At 50.1% G+C, this 24,420-nt stretch overlaps 10 protein-coding genes across 10 annotated transcripts; 7 read left to right on the forward strand and 3 right to left on the reverse strand.

Annotated features, from left to right (window-relative positions):
* Positions 1–766: 766 nt before the first annotated feature.
* PC9H_002115 (uncharacterized protein) lies at positions 767–1,799 on the forward strand (the record flags this gene model as incomplete). Its single annotated transcript, XM_036771757.1, has 4 exons — positions 767–953; positions 1,029–1,127; positions 1,182–1,291; positions 1,347–1,799. 4 exons carry the CDS (start codon positions 767–769, stop codon positions 1,797–1,799), a joined length of 849 nt encoding a protein of 282 aa, XP_036626378.1.
* A 1,608-nt stretch (positions 1,800–3,407) lies between these two features.
* On the reverse strand, positions 3,408–4,649 carry PC9H_002116 (uncharacterized protein; the record flags this gene model as incomplete). The annotated part of the gene is made up of 5 exons (XM_036771758.1): positions 3,408–3,537; positions 3,599–4,038; positions 4,096–4,234; positions 4,286–4,428; positions 4,485–4,649. 5 exons carry the CDS (start codon positions 4,647–4,649, stop codon positions 3,408–3,410), a joined length of 1,017 nt encoding a protein of 338 aa, XP_036626379.1.
* Positions 4,650–6,548: 1,899 nt separating this feature from the next.
* Positions 6,549–9,003, forward strand: PC9H_002117 (uncharacterized protein; the record flags this gene model as incomplete). Its single annotated transcript, XM_036771759.1, has 14 exons — positions 6,549–6,638; positions 6,695–6,729; positions 6,784–6,954; positions 7,015–7,154; positions 7,245–7,894; positions 7,956–8,010; positions 8,061–8,142; positions 8,201–8,249; positions 8,310–8,366; positions 8,433–8,478; positions 8,540–8,548; positions 8,609–8,628; positions 8,683–8,713; positions 8,825–9,003. The coding sequence occupies 14 exons, from the start codon at positions 6,549–6,551 to the stop codon at positions 9,001–9,003; spliced, it is 1,614 nt and encodes a 537-aa protein (XP_036626380.1).
* A 357-nt stretch (positions 9,004–9,360) lies between these two features.
* On the forward strand, positions 9,361–10,646 carry PC9H_002118 (uncharacterized protein; the record flags this gene model as incomplete). The annotated part of the gene is made up of 6 exons (XM_036771760.1): positions 9,361–9,571; positions 9,624–9,807; positions 9,861–10,064; positions 10,122–10,153; positions 10,207–10,523; positions 10,575–10,646. The coding sequence occupies 6 exons, from the start codon at positions 9,361–9,363 to the stop codon at positions 10,644–10,646; spliced, it is 1,020 nt and encodes a 339-aa protein (XP_036626381.1).
* A 1,112-nt stretch (positions 10,647–11,758) lies between these two features.
* On the reverse strand, positions 11,759–12,667 carry PC9H_002119 (uncharacterized protein; the record flags this gene model as incomplete). Its single annotated transcript, XM_036771761.1, has 5 exons — positions 11,759–11,982; positions 12,055–12,180; positions 12,238–12,296; positions 12,392–12,542; positions 12,598–12,667. 5 exons carry the CDS (start codon positions 12,665–12,667, stop codon positions 11,759–11,761), a joined length of 630 nt encoding a protein of 209 aa, XP_036626382.1.
* Positions 12,668–12,770: 103 nt separating this feature from the next.
* Positions 12,771–13,582, reverse strand: PC9H_002120 (uncharacterized protein; the record flags this gene model as incomplete). The annotated part of the gene is made up of 5 exons (XM_036771762.1): positions 12,771–12,917; positions 12,986–13,074; positions 13,130–13,161; positions 13,217–13,454; positions 13,516–13,582. 5 exons carry the CDS (start codon positions 13,580–13,582, stop codon positions 12,771–12,773), a joined length of 573 nt encoding a protein of 190 aa, XP_036626383.1.
* A 1,764-nt stretch (positions 13,583–15,346) lies between these two features.
* On the forward strand, positions 15,347–17,398 carry PC9H_002121 (uncharacterized protein; the record flags this gene model as incomplete). Its single annotated transcript, XM_036771763.1, has 7 exons — positions 15,347–15,789; positions 15,842–15,944; positions 15,999–16,099; positions 16,152–16,185; positions 16,243–16,439; positions 16,496–17,231; positions 17,279–17,398. The coding sequence occupies 7 exons, from the start codon at positions 15,347–15,349 to the stop codon at positions 17,396–17,398; spliced, it is 1,734 nt and encodes a 577-aa protein (XP_036626384.1).
* A 963-nt stretch (positions 17,399–18,361) lies between these two features.
* On the forward strand, positions 18,362–20,013 carry PC9H_002122 (uncharacterized protein; the record flags this gene model as incomplete). The annotated part of the gene is made up of 8 exons (XM_036771764.1): positions 18,362–18,548; positions 18,724–18,856; positions 18,920–18,938; positions 18,996–19,165; positions 19,225–19,379; positions 19,434–19,549; positions 19,602–19,869; positions 19,922–20,013. The coding sequence occupies 8 exons, from the start codon at positions 18,362–18,364 to the stop codon at positions 20,011–20,013; spliced, it is 1,140 nt and encodes a 379-aa protein (XP_036626385.1).
* A 276-nt stretch (positions 20,014–20,289) lies between these two features.
* On the forward strand, positions 20,290–21,070 carry PC9H_002123 (uncharacterized protein; the record flags this gene model as incomplete). Its single annotated transcript, XM_036771765.1, has 4 exons — positions 20,290–20,321; positions 20,528–20,659; positions 20,785–20,928; positions 21,001–21,070. 4 exons carry the CDS (start codon positions 20,290–20,292, stop codon positions 21,068–21,070), a joined length of 378 nt encoding a protein of 125 aa, XP_036626386.1.
* A 623-nt stretch (positions 21,071–21,693) lies between these two features.
* Positions 21,694–23,755, forward strand: PC9H_002124 (uncharacterized protein; the record flags this gene model as incomplete). The annotated part of the gene is made up of 19 exons (XM_036771766.1): positions 21,694–21,812; positions 21,874–21,952; positions 22,007–22,020; positions 22,076–22,174; positions 22,231–22,240; positions 22,295–22,312; positions 22,369–22,394; positions 22,447–22,472; positions 22,529–22,560; positions 22,614–22,638; positions 22,703–22,714; positions 22,771–22,826; positions 22,877–22,977; positions 23,028–23,087; positions 23,138–23,165; positions 23,215–23,272; positions 23,323–23,347; positions 23,398–23,521; positions 23,675–23,755. 19 exons carry the CDS (start codon positions 21,694–21,696, stop codon positions 23,753–23,755), a joined length of 993 nt encoding a protein of 330 aa, XP_036626387.1.
* Positions 23,756–24,420: the final 665 nt, after the last annotated feature.

The following is a 24,420-nucleotide window of genomic DNA, read 5'->3' on the forward strand; positions in this document are numbered from 1 at the left end:
CATATTACCGCTGACCCCAAAATGCAAGAATGCGTAACTCATTCTCCGTCACCTCCAGGGGGACACGGAGGCACTGTGGGGCACTAATAGTACAGACCGTCTTCCGGGCTTAGTGGCGTCTGGACCCAGCCGTTATGCGTTACGACGCTGTCCATGGGAGATTTTGTTCCTTGCAGGAACATATCAGCTGAGTCCGTAGAACATATTGCTATCAAACTTGCCCCTTCTTGTGGTTTCTGGGCCCAGAGAGACTTTCGAGGGTAAGAATCTTTAATTTGATCATACGGGCGTATTGCACTCTAAATAACTTGGGATTGTACGAGACGGGGGCGGGTCTTGGCTCTAATAATAGTAAAATAACGGGTTTGACTTTATCTAAGAAGAAATGTACCAGAACTCGAAGCCTGGCCATAATGGGGTACCTATGGGGTCTGTGACCGCGGACTCTTTGACAAACCGTATCATGCGCCACACGGCGACAAGGTCCCCACTGTATCTTCAACTTATCATAGTGCTTTGCGGTCGCCACTGATACGGACATTACACTCGAATGCTGCCATGCACAGTACCTTCAAGGCTGCAGGAGCAAGCGTGATGCGTGGGGTACTAAAGGACTTACGAGCACGTTGCCCTACTGGCTGAAGCGCTGACCACTGGCTGATGGGAGTATCCTGCGTCAAGCTCCCCTGACTGCGACACCCGCGTGGGTCGCCACCAACCTCCACTTTGACTCATACCAGGTATCTGCCTGCGATACGAACACACGATGGGCCAATTCTTCGAAGAAATCCCCGAAAATCTCATCACATGGATCCTCAAGCAGCAAATGTTCTGGGTGTCGACAGCCCCCCTGAAGAGCGACGGTCATGTTAACGTTTCGCCCAAAGGGCTGGAAGGCTCCTTCCATGTCGTGGATTCGCGCAGAGTGTGGTACGAGGATCTGACTGGGAGCGGTGAGTGCGATTCTCGCAGCGCTGGAACTTGTTCGTCGTAGCTGATATGGACGGGTTGCGCTTGGATTCCGATAGGAAATGAGACTATCGCCCATCTACGAGAGAATGGGAGAATTACGATTTTGTTCAATGCATTCGAGGGTCTTCCACGCATCGTGAGGTTGTTCGGGAAAGGTGAGTACCAGCCGCAGGGGACATCTTGAATGTGACGTTGAGACATTCACGAAGGAACCGTCTATGAATACGGTACACCAGAGTACGAAGAACTCCTGCCGCCATCCGTGCGCAAGCCAGGCTCCAGGGCTGTCATCATGGTTGACGTCTACAAAGTCGGCACGGTACGCATCATCCTCAATACGTCCTGAATCTTTCTTGACTCACTGTCCACAATAGTCATGCGGATACGCCGTCCCCTACTACGACTTCAAAGGCCACCGTAGCAAACTGGTTGATATGTCCATCCCGATGCAGAACCTCGACCGCGACGCCGAGCTCGCTTTAGATCCATCGACTCTTAGCGAACCACCTCGCCCAAAGAAGGGCCTCAAATCTTACTGGGCGGAGAACAACGCAACGTCTTTAGACGGCCTCCCAGCTCTGCTCTACGCGCAGACCTCCACTCGTCTGTTCAACCCCGTATCGCCAGCGCCCAAGAAAGACGGTGTCTCAGCGACCCCGAAGGATGCGGCAAAGGTGACCAAGGGTGGCGAAACCGTTGCTACTATCTTGGACAACCTGAAAGTCCCCCTAGCTTTCACTTTGGGTATCCTGACTGCTACGATGTATACGCAGTTCCTTCCCAAAATTCACGCTGCCATCGATACTTTGCAGGACCATGTAGCATGATATTTTGTAGAGCTTAGTGCTGTTGTAAATTTTCAATACCATAAGAACTCTGTGCGAAGGCACTCGTACATAGGAGGCCTAAGGTGGTCATAAAACACACAAGTTGAAAACGAGGAATCGCTACGCTGAACTGCCAGATCTTGCTCCGGGAGGGGAGGGGTATGGTGAGAATGTAGTGTGCGGGAAGATAAAAAATGCACCATCGCTCCGAGAGATGATCATATCCACGGTGTCGATTCGGCGGATCAGTGAGATGACCACATCTTTGGCGCGCTCGGAAGGGCGAGTCGAAGATGATAGTGGGAGTCTCCGAGAAAAACATGTTGTTGATAGCGAACGTGGATTAGTCAACCAGCGTATCTCTAACCCACATTCATCGTGAGCATGCGTTAGAGGGAAAGCCAGATTTCGGAGGCGAAGACAGATCAGTTCCCGAAGAGCGTCCAGCAGATCCAAGAGGATTCACTAGGTCCTTGATAGTCACTCCAAACGGCGATCGGAGACAACACAGAACATGAAAACCTGTGATGATAACCTGTGAGTCTTCTGCCTTCATTATACTCTTCGAGGGGCGAACCGGGGCGAAGTCGTCCAGTAGGAATCCTAACACTATCCCTGCTCTAACCACTTCTGATCAGTTATTTGAAAACGTCGGTTATACGCAGGCATACGGTCAAGAATAGCAGAATCACGCCGCCGTAGCAGGAAAGGCATTGGCTGTGAGATATCTCGGTGCGAATCTGGGGATATGGCAGCTGTTAGCTTACACTAACACTACTCGCAGCTGAGATGAATTCGCCACAGGTCCAGGAATTTGAAATCTCGAGGCTGTTGCCGATCGCCTTCTTGGGTCAGCACGTCCGCGTACACTTACCGGGCACAGGGCCTCTGGGTCTCCCATTGAGGCAGGCGTGTGCTATTAGCGTTCCGCACCGTCTTGGTGCGAGTCTGCGAGATAGTGCCTTCAAAGGCAATCTGGGAGCCGCTTTCTTTATATCTGTGCGAATACGAGCAGTCAGCAGGACGGAAAGAGCAGGAGGCACAGCGCAGCACTGGGAAGGGTGCCCTTTAGCTTATATATGGACCAGCCCCAGGCCGGGTGACCAGTCACAAGGGCCCCAAAGCCTGCACTCCTCGCTTCTTGTTGATGTTGATGTTGCTGATGCCATGCATGGGTGAGCGAGGCGCCGCCGGCCTCCGCGTTATGGAGTTTTCGCTATTTGTAGATGGCACGTTGCACAGGCGTTGAAGTGCACGAGGGCAGCATGCTGTATCGCATCTACGTACGCCTGCGTGCCCAACCCGGCCGCACTCCGACTTACAGCAACTAGCTATCGATAGGCGGAGGCGTCCCTGGTTGCATGCAAGCAGCAATACCAATGAGTATGGGACCCAGTATTGGACAATGGTACCTGGGTTGGACGAAGCACTGAGCGATAATCCGGGTGCGTCGGCTGCCTCATCGCGATGTAAAGATGGAGCCAGAGCGTTGGTGTTGATCGCTTGCCACCTGCCCACACGGGACCCGCTCTTCGCTCTTCGCTTCGATGCCTCTTTGAGAGAGCACGAGACCCAAGGCTGAGATAAAGCCGCTGAGTGCATTCTTGGTTAAAACACAATGCCTCCACTATGTAGTAAATCGAAGTCGAAGAACCAGAGCGGCCGTAATACGTCGCTCCCAGTCAAACGGCATGAAGAGAGGGGTCCCTCTGCTGACGGGTTCGCCTGCCCCGTGCCGCTATATATGTAGCGTGAGCAAAACACACTTGCGAGCGAGCGGGCAATGCAGAGGAGCTGACGTACCCCCTGATCTGGCGGTTTTATATGTGTTGTGCGAATTGGTCGTATTGACAGTTTTCACCCGGTGAGAGTGGGAATTGTGGGTCACCGAATTGATGTTGTTCACGATTTTGTCACCGGCGATGACGGTGATATTGGCGTGTTCCGGAACGACGTGAGGAAAGCCCTTGAGCGGAGAGGACGGGGTGGCAGAGTGAGTGGGGGACGCCGACGTTGCGTGCTCAGGGCAGATGGACATCACGGCAGGCGGCGGGGAAGCCAGCGAACCCGCCTGGGTGCTTATGCTCGTGTCGATCTTTCGCAGAAGCGCTGTCGCCATTCGCTGGTTCAAGAGCAATTCGTCTTGCTTGGAGTGCATACCCTCTTGGCCCGCAATCAGCCTCTGTTGCGCCAACCGAATCCGCTGCATATTCTCGGCATTCGTGAGCGCCGCACGGACCTATCGTCGCGGTGAGCGCCACCGACGTGCACCCCCCCCCGTGTCGCGAAAGCTCACCCCGAATATATCGATCGCCAGATCAAGACTTCTGCGGTACTTTTGCACCTTCGCTGCATCGCCTCTGGAGCCCATGATACGTGTGAAGATATTTCGAGCCACCATTCGTCTGACCGCGTCTTCGATACCCTGTAACACGCTGGGCGCTGGTGAAGCCATGGGGTGGCACACGTAGGGATACTGGACTCACCGATTCAGTTGCTTGATTTGATCCAGCGTATCGCTGTCTAGATTGCAAGAGGCGGTGTCGTCAAGCTTCGCGGCTACTACAGCCACCAGACGGGCTATATCTACCGCTAAACCAGTCCATAGCGCTTTATTCTTTCTGACCGCCTAGTGACCTGGCTCAACGGCTGCGAAGTATAGATACGGGAGATATGGAGACTGACTTGGACAGTTTTCAAGATAACGAGAGAGAGCTTCGCGGCGTCGCCTAAGAATGGCACTGGAGAAACGGCACTGATATCTTTGAGTGCGGTCAGAACGACTTCAGATACGTCGAGAAAGCTATCTAGGCTGCTGCTGCGCTCTGGGGGAGTGCGACACTCTTCCATTTGGGAACGCAGGGAAGTTTGAGGCGCCGGTTTGCTCACGGGTGACCTATATATGATGATCAAATGAACGTGGATCAAAACACGAAGGGAACGTCTGGAAACATTCGGTGAAGAAGCAATACTGCTTGTGAAGCGACCAATGGCAGGTAAGTAGAGGAAAAACTTATCTAAGAGCCCATTAATATTCCAAGACGAAGTTCGAGCTTCTCTCAGACGTCGATAATAAGTGGGAAAATTGTTTGATGAACTGATCTTGGCATACGAGACTGTCATGGACTCATGGCAGATAGAATCCTCCCCGAAAGCGTACGCTTGGCGTGTCCAAGCAGTTCGGTGGCGTGCTGGGAAGAAGGAAGAGGGCACAGGGGAGTTTATCAAGAGGCATCGCTGGTTGAGAGATGGACTACTCACGCACTACGACTTAAGTGGTTTCAGCGGGGAAACAGAAAATGTGAATTGGCATGCCTCTCTCCTCGCCTCCAACTCCCGCTTCAACTTACCTATCAGACTGTACCCAGCGGCTGGTGCTGCATGGCAATCTTCGGGCAAGGGCCACAACGAAGAAACTTTTGGTACTTCAACGCCGGAAACGGGTCCGCAGCGAACTGAAATGTAGTCGCACCCAAGCGTGAGGTGCTTACAGAGAAAGTATGTCAAGCTTCAGCGAACGTGTGCTGCAATAGAGACTCTATCACGGTCACGTAGTTCCCGCAGTTGGCGTCGGCTATTCAGTCGGAAGCGGGGAAATTAGCTCATTTCCATCTTACAACCCGACTCGCTGACAGCGTCTTGCAGTTCCAACATCTGGATCAATACGCGGCCCACTGCTTGACTGCTTCGATCCGTCGTCTCAGACCGATTGCGAACCAGGTACGTCATCGTGTCCGTTTCGTATTGTGGTTCCAAGTGAGAGGTGGCGACGCCGAGAGGAGATCGTGGACGGTGGACGGTAGAGGTGCCCTGCGAGTTTAAGTTTACATCCCGATCCTGGAACCCTACCAAGCTACGACCCGTACTGTACTGGGTGAGTTTCAAACTGATTCGTTCCCACTACCTGTATCCAACGCCGATGGTGCGTACCTCCCTCACTTGCATTGCTCACTCCCGTTCGCGTTCACCTCTTTTCGTTTCCCCTCGTATTCCTTAAGTTTAAGCCGTCCCTGCTTCGGCTTGCCCCTCTCAGACGGGATCATTGACTCGACCTCGACACAGGCTCTCTGACACTCGGCTCACTCGCCGGTCGATGAAGCTACGAAGACAGGGCAACAATAACGGTGGAGCACGTCGAGCTCAAATCTCACAACGCCGCAACGCCCAAAGCATGTGGCTCAAAGTTTCGAGGGTCGTTCACCCGTCCACCCGTCCACGGCTTGATACCACTAAAGTGATCGCGCCGCCGCCAAGTACGCTGGAACAACGGCGAGCGAACAGATAGATCAGGAGGGAGCTGCGGCGTAGCTTTCCATAGATCGCCGACTGACACGATGAGGCCGTCCGTTCGTGGCGTGTTGACCCGTTCGATGCGCGGACGAGTAAGCTGGTTTGGCACTCACTCACTTATTGTGTGCGCGTCTGGGGATCCAAGTTGAATACATGAGCTATCTGCAGACTGCGAGCATCAACAACTTACAACTGATTAACAAGGGAGGTCAAGCAATCGAAAACATTGAATAGCCGCCCTTCAAGCGTCTATTCATTTGTCTGATTCCAACTTGAATATTTTTAAGCCATTCCATTACTTCTTCATGCTGGATAATTCTTGCGGTCTTTCTTCTGGTATACGTTACAGCGAGGCTCGAATTCGGCGGTTAGTATGGCCTGCAGTTGCATGGCGACCAGAACCAGCAAGCGGTACTAGTGAAAGAAAGCTAGCATGTTACCATACTATTGCCCGACGTGATGCAAGGGCGCAGCACCAGTCTCACTCGATTGCCTAAAGCCTACGTGCCGCCTGCGATGCCCTACAACAGCACACCAATGGGTAGTCCAGTGAGTCCCCTTCTCTGCCGTCGGTGTTGATCTTCACATAACACGGCTGTCGATAGGCAATGGCGGCTCAAGGGTTCAAGGTTCCCGATCCGTACGCTGCATGTTTCATCTGTCATTGAGCTTTCTTGTTGAAATATATTGGTAGCTTCGCTCCTCGACGGAGGCCTGCGGCAGCAAGCTTCGTGAACGCGCTCCTGGCGACTGCTTTGCTTCGTTGTTGGCATATCCTGCTGTTCTATGGTTTCTGGGCGACTGCGGTTACGGTTGTCAGCCACAACTGGTACGACTTGTCCATCAAGCCGATCATGCTGACCGCGTACGTGATGAATCAACCTCGACGACACTGCGGACGATGTTGACGCGGAGATACCACTAGGACAGGTACTATACTCGGGTTTGTGGTTTCCTACAGGACGACATCTTCATTCGAGCGATATAATGAAGGTAGAAGGCTATGGGCCCAGATTATCCACGCTAGTCGCGTCTTTGCGCGCTCGATATGGTTCCATGTTCCAGGTCAGTCTTTCTTACCCAATTTGCTAGTCCCGGGTCGACGCCTCATCGGGTCTACCTACGCAGATGATGCAGCCAAAACAACACCCACAGCACATCTCACCCCCGAAACCTTGAAGGCCAGAACAATCATCGAGAAAAAGTCTGCGCTCAACCTCCTCGAAGCCTTCAGCGTTGCGATCAAGCACTATCTTCGCGGCGAGGATGGGATATACTATGAGGACCTGTATCACCTCGTTAAATTCCTCCCGGAGTACGCGCTTCCAGCGGGGATACCGCGTCGGCCTGATATGGCTTCTCCTGTTGTGCGCCCTATGTCAGCGGAACCCGGCGACAGGTCATCGCCTGACATGGACTACTTCTCGCCACAGCCAATGACTATCACGATAACGTCTGCATCGGAAACGGACCTGCCTCTGCCAAACACTACGCGTGGCCCCGTTCCGGACTACGGAAGATCTCCTGGCGGCCATCTCAACCCCCACCCACCGCCGTATCCCATGTTTCGCCGTCGTAGTACTGTGAGGAGTACAATGCTCAATCGGAAGGACGAGGCATATCTTCTTCCTGCCAGCTTGCCTCCAAGATGCCAGATCTTCGATATCTTTCCCTTCTCGTTGATCGTTAAGAGGCTGACGAAGAACGGGTTAGCGTTAGAGGGGAAGAAGGCCGCAAAAGTACGGACATTGATGAAGAATAAGACGATATCGCATAACATTCCACTTGAGATATCGTTGTATCTAGTATGTACACGATATGCATGGCTATTGAGAGCGCGTCGAGGTCTAACTGACATCGTATTAGGGCTCGTATGTCTCTGCACTTCAGGCGAGGAAGTGTCTTGATGTCCCCACCCAAAGTTCGTGTATTTCAATCTAGACACGCGTCATTGATCTCACTCCTGTCTAGATGTACTACTTCTGTCACTCAACCAGCTAGTGGATGCCTTGACAGGCCTAGAAAGAGTGCTCACAACTCCTATACCATTCTCGTCAGTGCCCGCTTCGTGCATAGCATCCCCAACGCCTCCGCTGACTCCGGTTTCGTAGGTACTCCTTCCACTTATGGGCAGTGACGGTGATATTCTGCCTAGCTCTGGTAGGTCTTCTTCGCACCATCTCGCGCGAACACTCCGCTCATGCACTTATCCACGTCCAGCCGTTTCAGATTTGGGCTTCGCTTCAGTGGATGACGATTCCAGCTACGGTTATAGCAGTGCGTCGGTTGCTACGTTGATGTCTTCATTGCTCTTCGCTGACTCCGCGCTGTGGTTGTCTGAAGTCTTTCTTCTTTTTTGGCTTCTTGGTAGCCGGAGAAGAGATCGAAAGTGAGCATTTAGCGCTGCTCTGTCCAACATTGACTACTGTTATTGACTTGTAATCCTCTAGACCCCTTTGGTAAGTACAGCCCTTACTCAAGGGTAGCGACTGTGATGCTTATACATACATAAAAATCAGGATATGACAAGAATGATCTCGTATGGACTTTCTTACCACCGCCTACTGAACTCCCGCTTACACTCCCCTTGTAGAATCTGGATCACTTCACCCATAATATCATCCGTAAGTCCGCCGTCCATCACGGCGACAGTCGCGACTGCTGCGTCCCCGTGGAGCCCGTCGCTAGTCGCACTACCCTTCCACTCGTGCATCGCTGATATTGTCTTCATGCAGGGAACGAGATGCATGCCATAACATCCACGCCTGCCCCTGATCCATCTTTGTGGGCATTCTCGCCGCATAATGACCTCCTCTTCGCCGTGCGCGTCGACGACAAGGTGGAACGGTTAACACCCGATCAGTGGGTTAGGAGAGGACCCATGCGAATGCAGGAGGCCATGGCGGATATATGATTTGCTACACGGATGAAGGTAAAACGCGGAAGCAAAACTCGAGATTCAGACTTGGCATGTACATATTGAAAGCGAGATGAGTAATTGAACCACCTATGATACCTCAAACCGCAGCAAGGATCTGGCGTGCTCACGTCACATCTACCACATTGTTGCAGACCCATTTCTAAGCAGGGCTAAGGAACGGCTAAGAAGGGTTGCGCGATGTTTCTGAACGGCACGATGCTGACGACGGTTCCGGCGTACGCTTCCAGATGAACGGCTGCGGAACCCCTATCTTTAACAGATAGTATATATTGTATCCGTTGTTCGCTACGATACCAATATTTTCCGCTGAATTCCTCTACCAGGCATAGAATGGGTAACCGAAGCATCCCCTCTCTGTTCAAGGAGCAACTTGGCAAGGTGCCGCCGTTGGAGAAGTACGACTTGACAGGCAAAGTCGTTTTGGTGGTTGGTGCCAATACTGGGCTGGGATGGGAGGCAGCAAGACATTTCGCGACCATGAATCCCGCACGTTTGTTGCTTGCGTGTCGAAGCAAGGAAAGGGGCACTGCCGCTATAGAAAGTTCGTGGTCTATTTCTGCGCGTGTGATGACTTAACCTCATTTGTGGTGCAGGAATCAAGGAGGTTACTGGCTTCGAACGTGCCGAGCTATTGCTTGTTGATCTGAGTAGCTTTGATTCGGTCAAGGCATTTGCAGACCGATTTGAGCAGGAGGTCGAACGATTGGATATCCTCGTTAATAATGCCGCTGTGTCCCTTCCCCGGTATGAGGACACTGAAGACGGCTGGGAGCAAAAGTGAGCACTTTGTTTCCCCCACACGCTCGAATACTGCTGATTTTGGTCAATAGTCTTCAGGTCAATTATATCTCTCCTACGCTACTCCTTTTGCGCCTGCTCCCGAAGTTGGTGAAGACAGCAGAGGCATTCAAGACCACTCCGAGGGTGACCATCGTCGCTAGCGGTATGCACCAGTTCGGAGAAATACCGAAAGGCGTCTTTGGCCAATCGTCTGTACTTTCCGCGTTGTCGGGCAAAGAGAAATATACTCCCCTGTGAGTAGCTCACTTACAGATTTATTTGGTTGGCGCTGACCGTCGCCCCGCTCCCAGGGACGCTAACGCGCGTTATTGTTTAACAAAACGTAAGAGCGCATGGTCACCACAGTTAACCTATCACTCACCTCTCGCTGCTTAGTTCTAAACGTTTTGAGCACGCTATCCTTCAACGATCATGTATCCCCCTCCATCGCTGTCAATAGTGTCGATCCTGGGTTCTGCTATTCCGAGTTACGCCGTGACCTGCCGTTTGGGATTCGTATGGTGACACAATTCTTCGAAAAGATCGTTGCGCGTACCGCAGAGGAGGGTTCACGTCAACTCGTCTGGGCCGCATTAGCGAAATCCTCTGAGGAAGAGTTGATGAAGGGGGCATACGTTACATCGATGGAAGTCAGGGAACCCAGTGATTTTGTCGTTGGCAAGAAAGGCAAAGACTTCAGAGAGGAACTTTTCGTGAGTTTTCCCGCCCGTCTTTTGGCATGGCTCTGACGTGTAGCGATATAGACGGATACGCTTAATATTCTGTCGGCCGTTGATCCAAAAGTCAAACCCATCCGTGATCAGTATTTACATTGATTTAACAACAGAAGTGTTGTCTCTTTTGGCGCTACCATCACATCCCGCAGTATCTTTTCGATAAACTGTATTCCTATTCCTGAGCCTAAGTTATGCAAGCATCTGAACATTGGCTGTATCCCATTATTTATCTCACTTCGTGGAACAAACAACTTGACTGTGGCCTTTCAGCAACGGTAGAGACCTGGGACGTATTCCTTCTACGAAATGTAGAGCCACATTAGCTGTGATCAATATCTTGATTGCGGCGCCGATTGCAACTGTTCTTCGTTGTTCCACACCTTTACGTATCAAATTCCTTCAGGACTCTAGACTTTTGTTCTCAAACGTCATGTGCAAACATCTTACGGACTCTTCACCATCGATGGGAAGACTTGTTTCAGATGTACCGTTGCGTGGGATGTACAACACACAATTTCGTTGTGCCGACATTTTGTTGTGCCAACACGACATCGACCCTCTTATAGTTTGAAGTCGACGGCACAGATCGTCTTGCATCATTGGTGTATATAGTGACAATAACATTCTTTAACGAAAGATAAGGCAGCGTTATTTGTTCCTTATATATCCCTCTTGCTAAGTATTGAACGTGTTGAGCGCCCTCTCATTCACGGACCACGTCCCTGCGTCCATTTAAACAATCAACCTAGATTCTGCCATTAGGACCTATGCCGCGACATACCATACGTGATGCGCGTGGCGATACATTTCGTGGGGAAGTTCGTTGGACGGATCGCCGAAGAGGGGGCTCGCCAGCTAATCTGGCCCGCGTTAGTGAAATTATTAGCCAAAAAGGCAAAGACTTTAGGGAAGAACTTTTCGTGAGTCTTCCAGTTTCTCGCAGTATATGCATGGGGCCCTGAAATTAGGCGTGCAGACAGACACCCTTGATATCTTGTCGATGGTTGACCCAAAGATCAAGTCGATGGGTGATCAGTATCTCAATTGATTGAACTTTGTTTTCACCATTCGCTGCGTTGCATTTGCACGCCTACAATGTCTTTCAATCATTTCTTGGGTATATGGCATAGACCTTGTAACATTGTGGCATCATCCATACTAGTCAACAGAGAATCGTCCAGACTTACCGCAATCCACCTAATCATAAATGCCTAAACATCGAAATTCGAATCCAGCACCACCTTCGCTCGCGTAACACCCGATTCCAGCCGTATCCAAGTCTCCAGCGGGGCCTCAGGTTTAGGTGAGTTGAAAAGGAAATTGCGAACGCCAAAGCCCCAGGAGCGGTCGCCATATCCGCCGTATCCCGAGTGTTTGTCAAAGCAGAATATTACATCTGCCTTTGGCTCGCGAGCACACCATTCGTTTCCGTGATCTAGAGTATGATAAAGCATCATGACAAACATGAGCTGGAGGATAATGACGACGACTGAGACTCAGAACGTACCGTGTCCAGAAACGATTGCTCTTAAGTTCTTTACGTTTTTCGTCAAGGCACTCCACCACACCTCGTCGTTGCCAAGGTCGTTGGAGTCCACGGTAGCCTGCGTCGACCCGCCTCCCAGTGTATCGGCTAGCGATCATTCGCGTAAGTACAACCCTGTACGCACAGCAGGAAATACGGAATTACCGTCTAAACCTGGGTTAGTATCTGGGTCCAGGGTGGCTTGTACAGCCTGGATTGCATGCCTACAAGTAAAAAGAATCAAGTCGTCCGTCAGCCAAATGGGTCCATACTTTACAGCTCATAATCAGCTGGAAGTAAAGGGGAAATGTGCACTCACGGGGGGATATGCACAAACGCTAACGCCTGTCGACCTTCAGCGGGCCCCCAAGCATCGTTCATTATTCGAGTCTCACGCTCAAGCCACCTTGCAACGGACTCGTCTACCCAATCATCGACTGGCTGTGAGGTTTTGCCTGGACTGAATCCACCTATCAAATGAGTATGAATGAATGACTTTACTTATTTAAGGGGCAGGCATCGTACCTCGAGAGTCAAAGAACCATAAAATCAAAGCGGGAACTTTGTCTGGACGCGTCAAGACGTTCCGAGACATTTCATTCAGCCTGAACTCAGAGCGCGATTATGGACATACCATGAACACTGTAGTATACCTTCAAGAAAAGAGTAAGTTATATCCGTTTGTAGTCTCCTCTCATCTATAAACTGACCGGGACCCAGTAATTCCCTTCCCCTCCAGCTCCACCAACTCCCTTAGGTGCAGTACGCGTGTAGCTCATAGGAGCAACGCGCAATTCGCGCTGGATTTCCTCTAGATGTGTTATATTGGCTTGATTGTCGTGGTTCTGCGTGTATTCCGCGTGTAAGCCGCATGTCTGTAAATCGACCGAGGAGGCAATCGTGGCACACTTACGCCTTGGGTAGAAGAGAAAGGAATCTTGGCCTCGTTGATAGGCCCCATTATTTCGTCAATAAGAGACGTCGAATTCTCCCTGAAGGTATCTTCGAGTGTCTGCAAGTAAGTCTGTTTCTCAGTAAACTGCTGGTATGCACGTACTTTCACCAGTGATCAAGTCCCCATTGATTACGCTAGACCCTCCAGAATGAACGGAGCTTCTATAGTGAATCATAGAATAATACTAACACATAATCTGGCCTCTCGCTTGGGAGCACCGTCCTCATGAGCTTCAGGCTATTCGCATCCTGCACTGGTCCCCAGTCATCCCATGGGTTCTCCCCGAAGTGCAAGTCCGAGAATACGGTGATCTTGAATGTCCCGTCGTTCTTGAACGTGATCCGAGGTTTATTGGGGTACGGGTCCAGTCCCGACAGAAATTGAGAAATTTCATCGTTATCTGCGGCGAAAGAAGAGAAAGGGACTTCTTCGCCAAATGCAAGCAAAACGTCAGACAAGTTCTCTTGGATAGAGGCCACACTACCCACGAATCCGCGAAGGAGCGGCCCAGGTTACATAGACGGGCACAGAGAGCAGCGACAGTGCAATACGCATGGTCCTCTTCAAGTTTCAATGCTGATGGGTTGGAAAGCAAGCTGATATCCTCAAGCTTTGAGTCCAAGCTGAAGTACTGAAGAATCCACAAATGGGGCGCACGTTCCTCCTAGATACCGGGCTCAGGTGGTTGGCTGTGGTTGGGAGGCGGCTTCCAAAGGAATCCCTGGCCTGGTGACTTCTGCTCCTTCTAGCCGCCAACAATAGCGAACCAATATCTGGTGCAGGCCGTTGTCGGGCGTAGAGGGCGACGATGCCGAGGCTCAAATTTTGATCTGCGAGCCACGTGTATGTATCTCTCCGATCACACCCAGTCGGCGGAGCCTTTTTCTCTTCTGGCGCTCATTGTTGATGGCTTGACTCGTCTTCACCGCAGAACAAGTCTTCTATAACCCACTCCAACCCCCCGAGTCCAATGCGTCCAAATTTAACTCAAAGACGCTCATATTGCGCTGCTGGGCAGTCATTTACGATGAACAAGGAGTGTGCCAGAATGCAAGAACTCATGAAGACCTTAGCGCACTCCCGTCAAGCCAGGATCACATCAAGCTTGGCGCGGGACAATCTTGTTTCCGACATACCACTAGAACTAGTATCACAATGATTCCGGCATGCGGAAGACGTGAGGCAACGAACGTTCCACCAATGGACGGTGAGCCGTAATACTAGCGGTAAAAGCAATGGTGCAGCGCTAACATATGTTTGTAAAAAGAGGATCAACTCGACGAGGCTCACATCGCGCCATTGTGCAGTAATCTACGAGGAAAGATCTGAACGCAAAACCTGATTTCGAGTGTGGTGCCTCATAAGGTATTCTCAAAACGATAAGAGTAGCTCGCTGGGCTTAAGAACTAGGTCTCTAAAGACTTTGGAGACTCCTGAGTCAGGAACGCAACACTCTCAGAGCGTGGAAGGTGCGAGGCTGCGAACTTTGTTCAACGAGTGTCGTGAGTTGCTTAGAATATTACCGTGACAGGATTGAGACTTCTGAGAGCTTCTGAAGGCGCTCCGAGATGGATATACTTAACGGGCCCGGGATCATGGGGCACAACATAGCTGCCCAGCTTTGATTGCCACTGCAGCAGTACGGCAATCCTTGTTCATTTCCGGTGTTGTTTACTGCTCTCGTTCGTCATCGGGTTTCATGTTTTGTTTCATTAAGTGAAGTGTATCTGCTAAACATTACAAGCATGATTTATTGCGGGACCTTGCAGTTCGCCTCGTCGAAGCCACATGGAATCCCTCCTTACTCATAAAGCATATCAAGCTATCCAGCGCCGCTTTACGTTTGTGCCGTTGCGGTCTCTCCGCGCCACTATCAGTGTTGACCCCCTGCAAATATGGCATCGTCCCATATACGCCTATTTGAGCGTCTCAAATTTATGTCGAATGCTTACAAGGATCTATTGGCTCCAATGGGATGGGCTTCTCTATTCTTAGGTGTGGTGTTGGATTCCTCAATGATCCATCCCAAGTTGACGCCTCATTTCATGCAAACGCCTTGGGTCACCGCGCCTTCATCTCCTTGCTCTGTTATTGGCGCCATCTCTCGCCCTGACATCGGCCGAAGTATGTACCTCTTACCGTGACATTGGCAGCTTGAAATCGTGTAGTTTGTAGACGCTGAGATTTACATTGCTGCGATACGCCTGGTGGGTTGTGCGTGTTCAAGGCACATTTAAAAGCACGCTAGGCTCCTCATCTCATTTCCTCATACCCCCTTAGCTCGACTTGACGTAGTCTTCCTCATACCTTTTTGGCGACATGGACACCCCCTCGTGCAAACCCTTCTCAAACCTTGCTTACGACTCCAAATCGGCATCTGAACTCGCCCTCTGCATCAAAAGCCACCTTCTCGATATCAGAACTCCTCACAATCTCAACAACTCCCCCGACTTTCGTCGCAGCCTTGGCATCCTGGCACGTTTGCTGGAACGTGTCGAACATGCTATCGAGTCGGGATATCCTTCCAACGTTCAGCAAATCTTCCTCAATACCTATTTAAAGAGTGTCCATAAAGAATTACTGAAGATCCTTGACGGAATCCTTTACCACCGAATTCTTCTGTATTGGACTCCCATCAACCCAATATGGTGCTTGGTGTACACAAATAGCGACCATTTCAGATACGCCGCCTTGCGGGTTGGAAAATTATCTATGGATATGACCCGCTTGTGTATTGGCAAAACTATGAAAGCTGTCGCCCCGTGAGCCCTTTCTCTGATGATCTGCGATAGACATATCTAAAACATTTTACAGAAAGTCAATGCTCAATCCTAAGGTCCACAAACGCAGCCCAATTGCCAGGTGGTTGGTACCAGGCACGGTAAACAAAAGTAACTCGCCTAGTACTCCAGCACCAGTAAGGTCATTTCTTCTCACCGTGTCTTGATCTCAAACGAGCCCCCTCTCCCAGCAGAAATCATCGAGTACTCGCCTTTTATCACCCCGTTCATCTACGAACATGCCTGGCCGTGTCCAAATCCAGGATCTGACTAAAGAGGACAAGATCATAGTGTGCGTGGATTATACAACATATTGTTTCGTGCATCTAAGCTTTCACGGACAGTCTGATGGGCGTCACTGGAGCCGGTAAAAGCACAGTAAGACGCCCTTTTCAAGTCCTTCTTTCCTTGTTGACTTTTCTGTTGCAACCGTAGTTCATTAACACTGCAACCGGATTGCAAGATGGGGCAGTCATTGGTGATGGCCTTGACCCGTGTACACAAGACGTACAAGCATATCGTTGTGCCCACCCCCAAACAAAGGAGCAAATTGTTTTCGTCGACACCCCTGGATTTGACGAGACCCACGACGTCGATATACTTGTGAAAATCACCACTTGGCTGGCAAATTTGTGAGCAGCACGTCCGCACTTTGCGTATATTGTCTCGCCTCATTCAACCCTGATAGGCATAAGCGACTTCTCTCTCCAAGCGGCTTCTTATACCTCCACTCGCTTTCGGCCAATAGAGTCGGACCCACCCCTCTCAAAAATATGCTGCAATTTGCGAAGATATGTGGCCTAGACGCATTTTCGAACGTCTCGATTATCCCCACCATGGGTGAGGGACTTGAAGAGTCTAAGCGAGATGAACTAACACGCCAAGTGAATCAATATTGGAGATCCCTCAAACCATTAGATGGCCGGTATTTCGACAAGACCAGCTCTGCCGCCTGGAACATCATAGACAGCTTCCGCGGTGGCCCAACATCACCTTTGGTTGCGAGGGAGATGGTCGAGGAGAAGAAATCTTTGCTTGAAACTACTGTGGGCCGCTTCCTATACGACTGGCTTCAAACGGCTCTCCTTGCAATCGAGAGAAGTATCGCTTATATCAAGAAGAATTTCTTCAAGCCTCCTCATTACGACTATAAGGAAAAGACGAAGTCATTGAACAGCGCCCTAGACACCATTTTCGAGCAGATCGAACAACTGCAGGCTACGTCGAAGAAAGTGCTCAAATCGACGTTCCCAGAACGGCGCAACTTTATAAAAGACTCTCGACATACGTCCGCGCATCTGCTTTTGACGATCAGCTCCCTTTCGACACAGTTGAAGCAGATGATTAACTGGGCGCCGTTTATTACGGTACCGCATATACCTGCAGGGGTTAAATGTGTTAGTGATATATTTCAGACGATCGTGGTATGTTTTCCCCCGAACGCCGTTGGTCAATGTTGACACGACTTCAGGATAACAAAATATATAATCCACACGTCATTACACTTCTTCAAAATCTGAGTGATTTACTCTGGGTCGGGTTCGACGGAGGTGTCAATATGGAGGGAATATGGGAATACCTTACACAGTGAGTTGTTAGGCCATCAGCCACCATATCAGTTTACTTATGGGACCATCCCGCAGAACACTGGAGCAGAGCAAGCACTGCATCCAAAAAGTAGCTTTGTCAAGGCCTGACGTGGGCCTGACGGAATATAAAATGCTGCTGACGTGCCAAAAGACTGTCAATGACATTTATGACGTCCTTGAGGTATGCACACAATCCATGACGGAGATGCAACATTTTATACAGCCATCCCTGCAGATTGATACTGGACTAAATCATAGTAGATCATCCGCTATATCCGATTTAAGTGTACATAGTTATTAGGACATTTGAATCGGTCTACGTTGCAGGTTACGATACGATAGTTACGCAATGTCTCTCGTTACATATGCACAGTCTATACTACGCAGTCTTTTTCTTCGTGTTTTACGACGCCGGAACACGTAACCCTCTTTTGATGTCTCCCTCGTTGTACCAGGGTCGGCGATGTCCTCCGATCATTCGCTTACCCAACGGCCCAACGGCAGCCAAAGGCTTCTGCAAAATTCACAAATTACTGTTATGGAAGATAGTAAGGAAGTTTGAGGGTTCACCGTCGCTACATAAGCGTTTCATTCAATACGCCGTTCTCGAGCGTTCTCGTTTTATCTTGGGTTTTGACAAACCCATTCTGGTTCGAAGGACCATCTGGACTTGGTGGGCGCGTCCGGGCGCTACCATTGGGATGGGTCGATCTTACTTCCCTAGTATACGACCACGTGATCCCATCGTCCCCGTCCGCTTAAAGTTAGTCCTACATAAACCCTCTGCAATCTTCATGTTCGACATTTCGGGTCCACGTTCCTGTTTTGTCTTGTTCTCCCTCTCTTTCCCGTACCACCACCGCGTCTAGGCAGCCGCAACGAACTCTTGACCCCGCTCGACATTGTTTATATCCCACTGGGTGGACTCTTAATCGTCACCTACTGCACTCTTTTAACTTCATATCATGGGTGTTTCATCACTCGTCGCGCTAGGAGCTCTCCTGGCCACCGTTTACCTCTGGCAACGCAAATCCAAGAAGAGCCTGGGTGCACTACCGCCAGGCCCGAAACCTGTACCGTTGTTAGGCAATATCTTGGACCTAACTGCTAAAGAACTTTGGCTACCTGCGATGAAGTGGGCGAAAGAGTTTGGTGGGTGTTCATACTACAAATTTTTTGCGCCCTTGATGTGCTGGGTCCCTCCTTTTTCTTTCTCCTAACATGTCGGAGAGAAGTAGCATCACGGAGAGGGAAGGAAGGATGTCTTGCTCGGCGCTCGTCTATTTTAGTGGCTCAGATGTCACCACGATGCTAATTTTCTGTGAAGGATCTGTCACGTACTTGCACGTACTCGGTCAAGGTCTCGTTTTCTTGAATACCAGCGAAGCGGCGTTCGACTTGCTGGAGCGCAAGGGATCTACCTACTCCGACAAGCCATATCTGGTGATGGTCTGTGAGCTGTGAGTATTCTTCCATCATTCGCATGGTGGACACGTCTGATACCGGTGTTGATGGCTAATTAGTTGTGGGTGTGAGAACATGGTGAGCGCAGTCCTACGAGTCCCGGCTTGACGTTAACGTAGCTTCCATTTCGTGTAGGTTGCGTTCACCCCCTACGGCGACCAGAGCAGGCGGCAACGTAAACTCCTGCACCGCGCGTTCGGTACCCAAGTTATTCCGCAATACTTCCCCCTCATCGAAAACTCTACAAAAGCTTTCTTGCAACGCTTGCTCGTCGATTCTAGCGAATGGGTTAAACATACTAAACTGTGAGTCCCGTCATTTATACGAGTTATGGAGGTCTAGTTTCATAGGAGTATCCTCTCAGATACGCTGGAAGTCTCACTCTTTCGACTGTCTACGGCTACGAACTTCGTTCCAGCGACGATAAATTCTTGAAGCTTGCTGATGAATGTGTGGACATCCTTTCGAATCGAATTGCGTCAGGGGGAGGCATTTGGCCCGTTGATATATTCCCTTCACGTGTGTAATCCATTTTGCCTGTGCATCCATTCACAGTTCCTAAACGCATTACAGTCAAGAAACTTCCGCTATGGGCTCCTGGATCAGGTTTCCTTCATAGTGCTCAGAAATGGAAACGTAAGATGGAAGAGTTCGTAGATGAACCATATGAATTTGTGAAGACGTCCTTGGTGAGTTATCCACTTCTTATGATAATTTGGCCTCCTTGTTTACGCCAGGCAGAAATCCGGCACTGCTAAACCATCGTTCTGCTCTACGCTCTTATTGGATGACGAGGAGAAGAGATCGGAGACATTCGAATTCGACTTGAAATGGACCGCCAATTCGATGTACTCTGCCAGCATAGATACCACCCTTACGGCTGTCTCGCACTTCCTTCTTGCCATCATGCAGTACCCTGCCGAGCTCGCCAAAGCACAGAAGGAGATCGATTCTGTTGTTGGTTCTGATAGGCTCCCAACGTTCGCCGACAGGCCCTTCCTCCCCTACGGTACGTTGACATATGGCACCCGGTTTAATGGCATCTTATGTTGTTAATTTAGTTGAGGCTCTGTATAAGGAAACACTCCGATGGGCCGCACCAGTGCCACTGAGTGAGAGAATCGCTGCTTTCACAAGCTTGCTGGCGTATTAATCTTGGGACACCAGGTTTACCTCACCGATTGATGGAGGATGATGTTTACAATGGAATGTTCATTCCCAAGGGGTCACTTGTGAGTTCATGATTCTCTCGTCGCCCGCCCGGTGGTACCTTGGTACCTTCCTTGAAAATTTTCGATGTAAACATATACTGACTACACCCTATCCCACACGGAATCAAATTTCGCCTTGATAATTCCGCGGTATGCGCACGCCTCTCGCCCCTCCATTTCCACGATGCTCTTCACACACATGGCACTTCTTCGCCCATATGGTCGCCCCCCAGATTTTCGGCAACATTTGGTACGCAGATACTCCTTAGTTACGAAGAAGTTCTTGCGCTTACGGCTTCCCTTTGTTCATTTTGTGCTCCCCCATGACAACTACCCCCATCCTGACAATCGGAATTGCTGATACACGGTCGCCATTCGGTCCCGACGCATCTCGCCACTCCACTCCAATATTTGTTTGAACGGATGGTCAATTGCTGGCCACGTTTATCCATATAGGGCTATCGTGCGAGATGAAAAACTGTATCCAAATGCCCATGCATTCGTTCCGGAAAGGTTCCTGGAAGAGACGGATGATGTGACCAAGAAGAAGATGGATCCTAAGAGCTACGTATTTGGCTTTGGTCGAAGGTGCGCATCAGATACATATTTTCAATCTTCCCTGCAACGTCGTCCGCATTCACCCCGCAATGCGCGTCAGGGTGGATTTGAAATATCTCGCATGTGCTCACGTCCATTGATCTCATGTTTTGTAGACGATGCCCAGGAGCCAACCTCACTGACAGCTCGCTATGGTACTTGATGGTCTGCATGATGGCTACTCTCGATATCAGCAAGGCAACTGATGACTTTGGCAACGTGATCGAGCCGAAGGTAGACTTCAATAACTCTGTGTTCAGGTTCGTATACCCCCTAGTCTGGACCCATATCTCCGCTCGTCCCTTGCTGTTACTGATTTTCACCTTCTATAGAATTCCTGATCCATTCCAAGTCGACATTCGCCCAAGGTCAGAACAAGCTCTTAAAGTTATTTCGCATTGATTATTCTTTGAAGTCTTCATATTCCATGTTGCTTGCTCTGTTTTGATTCAACTGTGTAGATTACTTCTCCATAGCATTCCGTACTCCACGCCCAGGATACGTCGCGATTCTCACGTTATACTGGTTATCACATCCATAAAGGACTCTTTGCATCGATATCGTTCCTGCGTTTTCCTTATCACAACAACGATTACCTCACTCCGCTTTTCGTTCATGGGCGCATCACCCCCGCTGAAGGACTTCTAACTTCCATGCAATTGTTGAATCGTGTCAGGTCTCAGGCCTTTCATTCGCCGGAGGCAGTAACTGTTCCAATCATTCTGTCAAATTTCGCAAGTGTGCAGGGTTTTCGGGGACAGATGGGATGTAGGAACTGGAGCTGAAGCGCTGAAGCCTGGAGGTCATAATTTCCCATAAAAGGTAAACGAAGCCTCGTGGGTATCGGTGCCCTTAGAGCCTGTGTAGAAGTTCCGGTGGAAGCTTTTCGGTCCTCGAGATCGTGATCTGGTGCCCAAGCACGATTATATATATGACCGGGACAGGTGGACGGCTGGTCTCCTCAGAACCCCCACCTTTTGGTAGTGTTCCGTTCAACTTCCTTTTCGTCCATCTTTACTTCGACCATGGCCGCGAACGTTGATCCGACAGCTGCTGGGGCCGGAGCTGGTGTGACATTGCCATCGTCCATGTCTTTCGATAGCACGCTTGGCTCATTGCTCGTTGGTGGTCTGGCTGCTGTGGCGTTAGTGTTTTCCCTAGTTTCTTCCGTTTTACTTGTGAACGCTGACCGGGCTGCATCGTAGTCTATGGGGAGTCACCAATGTGCAAACTTTCAATTATTTCTCGAGAGGATCCAACGACCGACCATCATTCAAGTTACTGGTGAGTTTCCAAGAACAAGCCAGCACTGCCCAACGGACTGACTTGACGGTCCAGATCCTGACCCTATGGTTAGAAATATTTTATCCGGCACGCGCAACTGAATTAACTGGGCATTCGTCGTAGGGTGCTTGACACGTTTGATTCGGTGCTGGACGGCCATATACTTTACTTCTACCTTGTCAGCAACTACGCCTCGCCAATGGCTGTCATGACTCCCGTGTGGTACGTGGTATCACATAGTATCCTCTGAACACCAAAGCTGACGACGACTGCTGCAGGAGTGTTATTGTGAGCTCTCACTCTATGCTTGTAGGCCCTCTCTGACCGCGCGCTGTTCATTAGATACATGTTGCCATCACGGTATGGAACGCGCCGTTTACTTTCGCCGAGAGAGAAAACTTACGTCTTATTTTTAGTCCGTCTGCGATTTTATTATTCGAAGGTAAGCTTATGCCGACATTACCTAGAACGCATCGTTGACCTTCCTTTACTAGCATGTTCGCTCGCCGTGCCTTCCGGTGTAAGTTATATCGGTGACCTTGTGTGCACAAACCTTCATCTGATGGCACCTGCCAGTGAGCGGGAACTGGCCACTTACAATTTTCATCGTGAGTTAACGCTAATGCCCGCCGCATGACCGTGCTAAATACGCCGTGATCAGGTCGCAGTTTCTTTGACCGATCTAAGTACGTTCATTTCTCGTCACCCCGCGTGGATTAAGCTCATCATCGGCACCCTCGGCCATATCAGTCTGCGGACTTGGTAAGAAAGCAAAGCTATGCCCGGCTACGCTCACATCCTAACCGAGAGTTTTCTAGTGATCACCGTGAAGGCCTTCAAAATTTCGTCGTTCATCCAGTTGGATACTCTCTCAGTAGGTCGTAATTTATCTCGGCCCCGGCAACGTGCTCATGCCCACTTCAGACACTGTTCTACATCAACTTTGCTGCAGGGACTATATCCGATGGTAGCGTCGCGATCGCGCTTTGCTACTACCTATACAAATCTCGGACCGGATTCACTAGGTCGGTTATTGACGTTTTTGGGACATTCCGTTATTGATACAGTTCTTTAGGACTGACTCTCTCATCCGCGTGCTGATGTTGTACATTGTGAACACTGGCTTGATCGTTTTGTAAGCCTGTCAGTCATCCCCGACTGCATATGAAGCTAATCAGGAAACAGCCTCGATGCTACCCTCGGGATGATTACAGTGAGCATCTAGGCCTTCTGCACCATTCCTCAGACTCATTCCCACGTAGTATATTGCGATGCCAGACAACTTCGTCTTCCTCGGATTTTACCTGTTACTCAGCAAATGTGGGTTCCCTCACTTCCGATGTTAGGTTCAATCTAACCATTCCCCCCAGTGTATCTGAATTCATACTTGGCATCGTGAGTGAATTCTGTTGGAATCTCCCCCTATGATACTTAATAAGTTTTAGCCTGAACGCCCGCGAAGGCCTGAGAGACAAGGTTGACGAGACCCCAGTGTCAATTCACTTGTCGAGGATCACGAACCAATCGAATCGCTACGACGTTGAACGGTCGATAGTAGCCAGTGAGAAGGTCCGTGTTACTCCCGTACTTCTTCCCTTCCCACAGTGCCACCTGCGGCGTTTACCATACCTCCACACCATTTCCTTCTCACAAGACCCGTTGTCCCCTACTATTCCTTCGCAAATCACCGTGGTTTCCTGAGACTGACACCTCATCTTACAGCGATTATCCAACGATCGTGTCGCTATCTCCGTAGAGACGATGGTTGACCGAAAAGTCGACGGCGACTCCTCGTCCTATTAAATTTGGTGTAGTTCGCGGTGAGTTCCTGCTAACGGCCTATTTTGAAAAATCCTGATTTACATCGGTCTGGTCTGCTATAGCTGCTATTTATCTGTGTATATATCGCTCTCGCAGTTGTCATCCGCTCGTTCTCCCCTCCGCAATCCCCTTCCGCAATCCCCCACGCTATATGTGTATCATTACATTACTTGGTTTACCACCAGATGCCTCCCAGACGGACTTGTTTGCTGCAATGTCATCCTCTAGACTAGGCTGGCATTTACTTCTACTTTGTTCAGTGATCCCCTGTATCTCATCACCATCATCAAGCTTTTTGGTTACGTCGTGTATGTACGCTAGATTTGGGCTGTACTTTTTCTTTCTGGCAGTACTGGGCAAGTACATAGAAGGCCTCTACGGGAAATGAGAGGACAAAGTACGCTTGGAAAGTGGGATCAAACCCAGGATTTATAACAGGCGCAGGTGCATGTAACGCTCCCAGCGTTCCTTGTTTAGCTGACGGAAAGAAAACGATGATGCTGAAGGTACAGGATGGAAGCAAAAACTACGAGAAAAGCTTGTTGACGGACGTATTCCCCTCTTGGTTCTTCAGCACCTGAGAAAGCCCCGTCAGCAACCCGGAAAAGCGTGGTCAGAAGGACACCGCTTACCTTCGCAACCGCGAA

The sequence above is a fragment of the Pleurotus ostreatus genome, assembly GCF_014466165.1.
Source record: "Pleurotus ostreatus strain PC9 chromosome Unknown scaffold_10, whole genome shotgun sequence".
Classification (NCBI taxonomy): domain Eukaryota; kingdom Fungi; phylum Basidiomycota; class Agaricomycetes; order Agaricales; family Pleurotaceae; genus Pleurotus; species Pleurotus ostreatus.